Raw genomic sequence first — 8,150 nt, forward strand, 5'->3', positions numbered from 1 at the left:
ATGTCAGCCCTTCCAAGACAACCATGATAGACCAGCACACTTGAATGCAAGTGCCTGCTGGCCTTTGAGCAAGGCTGAGTTGTTTTTTTAAAGCCATAGATCCTTGAAAATTAATTCTTTTAAAACTCAGCCCAAAAGAAAAATGGAGTCCGTGCAGCACAGGTGCAGTGCCAGGCACTGGTTGCACTGTCACTGAAGACGATGCCAGTTAAAGTCTGCTTAAGAACAAAGCCGTGATTTGGACAGACTGATCCTTCGGGCTCCACACTGAGAACAATCTGAAAGTTAAGCAGGAGCTTTGAAATCTGTGGAAAGCAGCAAGGAAATCTAACCCTGTGCTGCATGTGTTGAACACATCCTGTGAACTCAGGCAGCTTTGGGTGAACTTAGACCCTTCTCTGAGATGGAAGATAAAATAATGCTAACAGCCAGAGCAAATCCTGCGCTCAGGATTTGGCCCTCAGGGAGCTTTGGCTGTTGCCTCCAGCACCATTGTGCCTGCAGCTGCAAGGCTGGTAGATGCAACAGCAAACTTGGATGCCACTGGCACCATCAACAGCAGAATTCAGCAGCACTGATTACCCCCGAGTTTCTACTTAAACCTAGAGAGATCTGAGTTATGTGGGTTTTGCTGAGGTAGAGAAGCCTAGCTGAATTAAAGAGCAGCAAAAGAGCTGGAGAGGAGATTTTGACAAGGACACAGAGTGACAGGAGGAGGGACAGAAGCTTCAAAATACCAGAGGGCAGGGCTGGATGGGATATTGGGAGGAAATCCTTGATTGTGAGGGTGATGAAGGCCTGGCACAGGTTGCCCAGAGAGGCTGTGGCTGCCCCATCTCTGGAGATGCTCAAGGCCATGCTGGATAAGGCTCGGAGCAGCCTGGTCTGGCAGAAGGTGTGGAAGGGGGTGGAATGAGATTCTCTTTAAGGTCCCTTCTGACTCCAACAATTCTGATTCAGACCAGGATACAGCAGTCACATCTTCAGTTACAGACTAGGAACTACCTAACGCAGACTTTTTCTACCTTTTTTGTCAAAAATCAAACACACAAAAGCTGAAAAACCCCCCAAAACCATAGAAATTAGATCCAGACTGTGGTTTGTATTTGTTTTTGCAAAGCAAATTCACTTGTGTTTTCGAATGATATTTTGAAAGCAAAGTTGAGCTACCTCTTTTTACATCAAACAGCTATTTATCCTGTACTTAAAAGGCAGCTGTACCATTTTACTTATGACTTCCTTTGCACAGGCTTTACAGAACAGAGCATTTTCTTCCAGCTCTTTTACCTGAAGATGATTCCTGACATCAAGTGCAGTTCCAAAATACTGTATCTATCACCTTCCTCCAGAGTGTGTGACACTAAGTTACATGTCTTTGTACGATAGAAAGTTTAGCTCCTGATGCTACTTCTGCTTGTGCCTAAGAGTTTTGTCAAACACAAAGAATTCCATTTATACTATTTGTGCTACAAAATCAAGCAAACAGGAGGGGCTGCAGTTTCCACTACTTTAGTTAGGCAACTCGAATTGGCAAAAATCTGATCTAGTACCAACGCATGAACTAGAGGTGAAACTGGACTACAGAAATTCCTGGCACTTTAGCTCAGCTCGATGCAAAGTCAAGTCACACTGAACAACTTCCCAGAGAAGTGTCACCTGGTGCCCAACCTGCAGTGCCCGTACACAGACCACAGCATTAAGACCCAAAACAAACATTCTGAAAGCCGTTCGGGGTTTTTTCCGTTTGATTTTTTTTTTTTCTTTCCCCCTTAACAACCTTTTCTTGATATGCAAAGCATGTCCCGGACCCCTCTTCTGCTCTCGGCTCTGCAACTAATCGCAGTGTGTGGCTTCGGGCTAGCAACTTCGCTTGTGCCACCGAGCTCTTGCCCGCCTTTCCACGGAGAGGACGCTTCTCCCCGGCCACCTGGGGCTAAAGCGGAGCAGGGTGCGAAAGGAGGGAGGGACCGAAGAGAGATGCCGGCGGCCCCGGGGTCCGAGCGCTTCTCCCTCGGTCAGAATCCTCCTGCCAAGACCCCTGCCCGGCCCCGACGCCCGTCCCCTTCCCCTGCCCCCGCTTTCTCCCCGTGTCCCCGGCGCCTTACCAGGCTCCGCCGGGGGAACTCGCCCAGCACGATGCTGACCACCGGGATGCTCAGCGCCGCCGAGATGAAGTCCAGCTCCAGCATCTCCCCACGGCTCTGCGGGAAGGCGAGGATGGCTGAGACCCCCTGCACCACCACGGTGTGGCAGAGACTCTGCAGGAAGGAGACGGGGTCGTTGCTCCAGGAGGCGCTGGCTGAAGAGAAGGGGAAGAGGGGCAGGTCGCCCAGCCCCGCCTCGATCGCCATCACCACCTCCAGGGACAGGTTGTAGGGCAGCAGCCCGGGCACGCCGTTCAGGTTGGCCACGGCCAGCAGCAGCGCGTCCCGCGGCGAGGGGGGCGCCCGCCGCTGTGCCCCGCCGCCCCCCGCCCGCCGGCCCCGCGGCCCCTCGGGGCGCCCGCCCGACGCCTCCCCGGGCCAGGCGGCGGCGGCGGGGGCGGCCCGGGGCTGCAGGTGGGTGGCCCCCACCCGCACCGTGTGCCCGATGCGCCGCAGGATCTGGCAGGGCTGCGGGTGGGACGCGGAGCCGGGCACCGCCGCCAGCACCAGGGCGCAGGGCGGCAGCAGCAGCAGGCACGCCCGGCCCAGGACCCCGCGCACCCCCGGCCGACACATGGCCGGGAGCCCCCCGCTGCTGCCGCCGCCGCCTCCCCCGGCCCCGCCGCCCGCATCAAGCGCCCCGCGGGCGGGCGACAGCGGCATCAGCCGCGGCGGGCGAGCCCCGCGCAGAGCCGCCCCCGCCGCCGCCCATGGGGCCGCCGCCGCCTCGCCCCCGCCCCGGGGCTGCGGGGAGGCTCAGCCCCCGGACCGCCCCCCTCGGTTCCGCGGGGCCGGCCGGCACCCGACCCCCGCCCGCTGCCCCGCCGGGAGCGGGATGCTGCCCTGCCCGGCTCCCCCCTCCGCAGCCCGGGCGGGCTCTGCGCCGCTCCGTTCCGCGCTCCCCGCTCCGCGCCCCCCGGCGCGCCCCTGCCCGGCTCCCCGCGCTGCTCCGCGCTCCCGGCTCCGCTCCCCGCCTCGCAGCGTCTCCGCCCCGTAATCCCGGCCCGGCTCCCCGCGCCAGCCCCCTGCCCTTGTCCCCCCGCAGCCCTCGGAGCGCTCCCCGCCGGCTCCGGAGCCGGGCAAAGTTGCCGGTGCGGCTGCGGGCGGTCGCTGGGCTGCGCTGCGCTCCCGCCGGGAGGGACGGCGAGCGCCGGCCCCGCTCGGCTCCTCCCCGGGCCGCCCAGGGGAGGAAGGGGCTTGGGGGGCCGCCCCTCTGCACCCCCGGGGAGCGTCCTGGCACGGCCCCTCCGGAGCCCTCGGTGCTGCCGCGGGGCGCCCCCCTCTCCCCGCCGGAGCGGCGGAGCTGTTTTTCGTGTCCCAAGGGCTGCGAACTGAAGATGCGGCTTCGGTCCCCCCTCGGATGGAGGGGGAGCCGTGTTTGCCGCTGCCGCTTGTTGTGGAAAGCAGCGCTGGCAGTGCCCGGTGCCTTCCCGTGCGCTGCTGCTTCAAACGGAACCGATTTCCGACATGTGGGACCCGAGATCGTGATTCCGCAAACCCTGGGCTCTGCCTGACATGGCTTTTAGGACAGGACACCCTTGACCTAAAGGAAAACAGGGCAGAGCTGAGATGGGCGTTTGTGTGCGTGTCTGAAAGGATCAGGGCAAGTCCCCGTCCTTGTTTTAGTTTTGGTAGATGGGTTTAATCCTGGGCTGTCGGAGCCGTGCAGACCCCAAGGCTGAGACTCTGATCCTGTGCTTGGGGCATTGACGCGTTCCACTCCTGTGGTGGATCGCAGGGATCTCAGAGGAATCCCTCTCCTCGGCCACGCGGTGGAAATCACCTCACGGCTCTCCTCGGCAGCGAGGCGGAGGCTGCCAGCTTGAGTACACCGGGGTGCATTTTCTGCCCGTGGGACTGCTGTCTTCTCTCCCCTGGGTTTGAGTCCTGGGTGCAGTGCAGCGCCCTGCATGGGAGGATGGTTTGAGACATTCACTCCTGGAGTGTTAGAGGTCTTTCGGCGCCTCCTCCAGCAGTTTACCCTGACCCAGTGTTTTAACTTAAGACCTTCTTTGGATATTAACTTTCTTTCCCCTTTCTTTGAGGTGTATCTTCAGAGATATTTATGAAGAAAAAGAAAACAATAGAATCACAGAATGGTTGGGGTTGTAAAGGACCTTAAAAGGCCATCTACTCAAACCCTCCTGGTATGAGGGGAACATTTTCAAGTAGATGGGATTGCTCAAAGCCCCATTCAGCCTGACTTTGACTGCTCCCAGGGATGGGGCAGTCACCACATCTCTGGACAAACTCTGAAAATGTTTTACTACCCTTGCTGAAAAAAATCTGTTGTCCCCCCTTGGTTTTTCTTCCACTGATATACACAAAATCTGCATCGAAATAAACACTTCCCATCATGCTACATGACAGAGGTGGTCACTGCCTCCCTATACGTCTGAACTGTGTGTTTCCTGATTTAAATTCATCTTTCTTCAGCAGGGGTCACCAGAGGTGTACAAAGTCTTCAAAGCAAGGTCTTACCCAGGTCTTGGGCAGTCGTGCTGCTGTTTCTCTGTCTCTAAGTCCTTTCCCCCTTCATGTCCTCATCCCCAGCACACTGACTTCACCCCAGCGCCCTGCAAGGCTCGTGCTTCTGTCGTGCTGCTCTCTCTAAATTGGTACAAGGTTTCAAAATTGGTTCCCAGCATGGAAAAGTACAGAGGAGAGCATGGTGGTCTGCAGGGCGAGAGTGCACCATGTTCCACGTGTAGGGGTGAGCTGATAGTTTGTCTGAGTTAGCAACAATTTCCTATTTCCCCTTTTCTTTTTCCTTTTTTCTTTTAACCTTGTAATCACATTTTTGTTTCTTGTCTGGTCAGCCTGGCTTCTTCCTGTCACTTTTCCTCATTTTCTTTGAAGGAATGGATGGATTGTGTTAACACAGGTGTTCCAAGTCTCCTCTGTTAGCAATAAGGAATTATTGGCTGGGAGAATTGGCTTTGGGTATAGTAAATCTCACACACAGTGTGTAGAAAACTTTTCTTTTTTCCTGAGCCGCAGGAGTTACCTTTAGGTAGTGAGAAGGAGATCATTTGAGATTTGTACAGCTCCAGAGGTCTTGTCTTTATCTGCATCCTGCTTGTCAGGTTGGAAAAAAAATAACTGGTAAGCACATAAATTTTCTGTTCTGTAGCTAGATAATTACTAGTTTTCATGTGGGAATTATTTTTATAAGAAATGGTGACTCTTCTGTGTCCTAAATTGTCATTCATTTAAAGCTTTGTTATATGAGAAAATCTTCCTCTGGCTCTTGGGCACAGGTGACACTAATTTAAAAAAGCACATGCTTCAGAAAAGCTAATCAGCCTTATTATTGAGAGAACTCTGAAAATTACACTAGAAACCAATTAGAAAAATGAAATCATTCAGTATATTTTTTTTTCTTCTTGTTTGCTTGCCATTTTTCTAGTCAGTTTTTAATTTGTTTGGGTTTTGTTTTGTTTATTGGGGTTTTTGTTTGCTTGTTTGTTTTTCATTTGTGGATAATTTATGACCAGCTTGTGCTATGATTTTTTTTGGTCATCAGTGCTACTCTGGGGATTATGGCTGTAAAGAATTTGTGCTCTGGATTCAGTTTTGAGCGAGTCATAGCAAGTTGTCACTGTTAGAAACCTGAACTGTACAGAGTGGTCAAACTTTTGTTGGTAATGCTTGTGACTCAAACGGCTCTTCATCTTGAAAGTATCTTTTCAGCTTCATTATTTATAGCAATAAATAAATTACGGATTTGTCTTCTCTGACATTTGTGTTTATTTTTACTCTTTGCTCAAATATTTCTGCTAATAAAATTCTCTGCAATGTCCCTGATATAAAAAATTCCTTGAACACAGGCTTTGTTTTTCAGAGGACATTAAGTACTCCTTAAGTAGTGCTCTGTGAAAGGCTGGAATATTTCCAGAAAGTGCCCTGAGAAAGGATATAAATGTCACCAAAGTTTATATATTTGGAAAATTGTGTCATTATTTTTTCTGCCTTTTTTTTTTTTTCATAAATATTCATGTGCAAAAGAGCGCAATTGTTTTAGTCTAATAAAATACTTGGAGACTGCTATCAGTTGCACCGTGCTTTTCAGAAGTACTGCAGTCCCTCTTCCAGAGCTGAATAAAATACAGAATATAATTTTTGACAGAGTTGTTGACTTTTCAACTTCATGCTGAGGACTGGCTGCCTTCAACACTCCTCCCTCATTTTCACCTTCTCACGGTGCCATAGAAATGTCCATTCTGCTCTATTTTTTTTTTTTTGTGTGTGTGTGTGTGTGTGTGTGTTAGTTATTCAACTGAAGCAAGACCAGGCAGACCCAGGCAAATGGATTCGCCTCCTCTGAGCTGGTTGTCACCCTGTGTAACCATGAGCAGAGCAATGCTGGTGGCATTGATTGCTGGGGAGCTGTGGCCACAAAATTTATTCCTCCTTGATCTGTGTCTGAGCATCACAGCTAGAGTTGGTGAAAGCCCTTCAGCAACGAAAAATGCAGCAGGGAAATGTGATTAAAATCACCACTCGTATTTCTCTTGCTGCTCTTTCCGCTTGCTTGGCTCACTGTCATTTCTTTGAAGTAGGGTTGGTTTGTTTGCTTTCTGGGCTGCAGAACATTTGTCCTGTGTATATCACAGTGACCTTCTACAGAGCTTTTTTCCTCTGAGCAACTGGGCTTGCTTGGAAATAGGTTATCACAGTCCCTCTGTCCAGCTGTGTGTTCTTCTGCTCCCGTTGCTGAGAAAAAACCCCAAGGCCTTGCAGAGTGTGATATTACTTAAATTCATGCTCATCTCCCTCCTTTTTGGCTGCTCACATCTTCTGAAAGGCTCAAGTCACGAGCTGAGCTTCAGGACTCCTCTCACTGTCTCTTTAGCCTTGGAGTGGGTGAGAGGCTTATTTTGGGTCAGCCTGGGATGATTCCCCCCCCACCATTTTCATAATCATAGTTAGAAAATGAAAAATGAGAGGGAAAAATAAACTTCAAATAACTTCAAATGAAACAACTTCAAATAAAGTTAAGCCTTTCATTTACTAGGAATGGACTATTTTGTTTCTATTAAGATGCTCCAATTTATCTAAACACAGTTTCCAAGATTTCAAAATGCTATGTTTTTCATTTGAATTGTCACTTGAAGGGGAAAAAAAAATAGTCCTCTGGATGTTCCTTACTTTCTGTCCTCCACAGTCTTTCACCAGCCAGGAAAAATAAATTTGCAAAGACTTTCAGATATCTAAAATTGCATTAAGGATGTTGAGTCTTATGTTTGAAAACCTTCACATTGCTGTGGTGGATCATCAGTGCACTGGCTGCTCCAGCCTTACTGTGGGATAGATGCTGATCCTGAAGGAGTCAGGGAAGGGCTGAGGCTTCCTGTGTGCAGCACATGCTGTGCTTGTTCTGTGTTATCTTTGCAGATGGAGATCTGCATGGCTGACATCACGAAAGGCTGAGCTGGCTCTGGGGGGAGGTCCCGTGAAGATAAGATGTGAAAAACAGAACAAGGCTGTGTGACTGAAAATTTGAAGGACAGCACAGGCAAAAAGTGATTTTTGCCTGTCTTTTAAAGTTCTCATACCTGCATTCTCTAATAATCTTCATGAGGTAAGTGCTATCACATATGTGACTGAAGTACTCAACTGTCCACCCTGATCCTGCTGTTTGAAACTGGAGGAGGGGGTTAAGTTTGGGCTGTCTGTCAGGAGGGTAGAAATTTCACCTAGCTAGGAGGGAGCCCCAAAACAAACCAGATAGAGACAGATGAGTGGATACTCTGTTCTTCCTTCTCTCAGGGAGGACACCTTCTTGGTAAGCTTCTGTGTAGGATTACTATTACCCAGGTTAGTACAATATTATGGTTTTTATTAGAGTTCTCTCATAGCTGGTATGTTCATCCATGGTAGTTCTGAGTCTGTTATTTCTGTTCTTTCAATAAACTGCACTATTTGTGAATCTGTGATCACGATTGTTCCTACTGAACGTGACCAGGCTGATGGTGTGGAATTGCTTTTAACCAGAACTGAAGC

General features: G+C 50.7%; 1 protein-coding gene across 1 annotated transcript in view; it reads right to left on the bottom strand.

Moving 5' to 3' along the window:
* Window positions 1-2,807, bottom strand: part of GRIN3A (glutamate ionotropic receptor NMDA type subunit 3A) — a 67,712-nt gene extending 64,905 nt beyond the window's left edge. The window contains exon 1 of the mRNA XM_058043541.1: window positions 2,106-2,807. Coding sequence (XP_057899524.1) covers window positions 2,106-2,807 — 702 coding nt within the window. The remainder of the gene's footprint in view (window positions 1-2,105) is intronic.
* Window positions 2,808-8,150: the final 5,343 nt, after the last annotated feature.

The sequence above is a fragment of the Melospiza georgiana genome, chromosome Z, assembly GCF_028018845.1.
Source record: "Melospiza georgiana isolate bMelGeo1 chromosome Z, bMelGeo1.pri, whole genome shotgun sequence".
In the NCBI taxonomy this organism is placed as follows: Eukaryota; Metazoa; Chordata; class Aves; order Passeriformes; family Passerellidae; genus Melospiza; species Melospiza georgiana.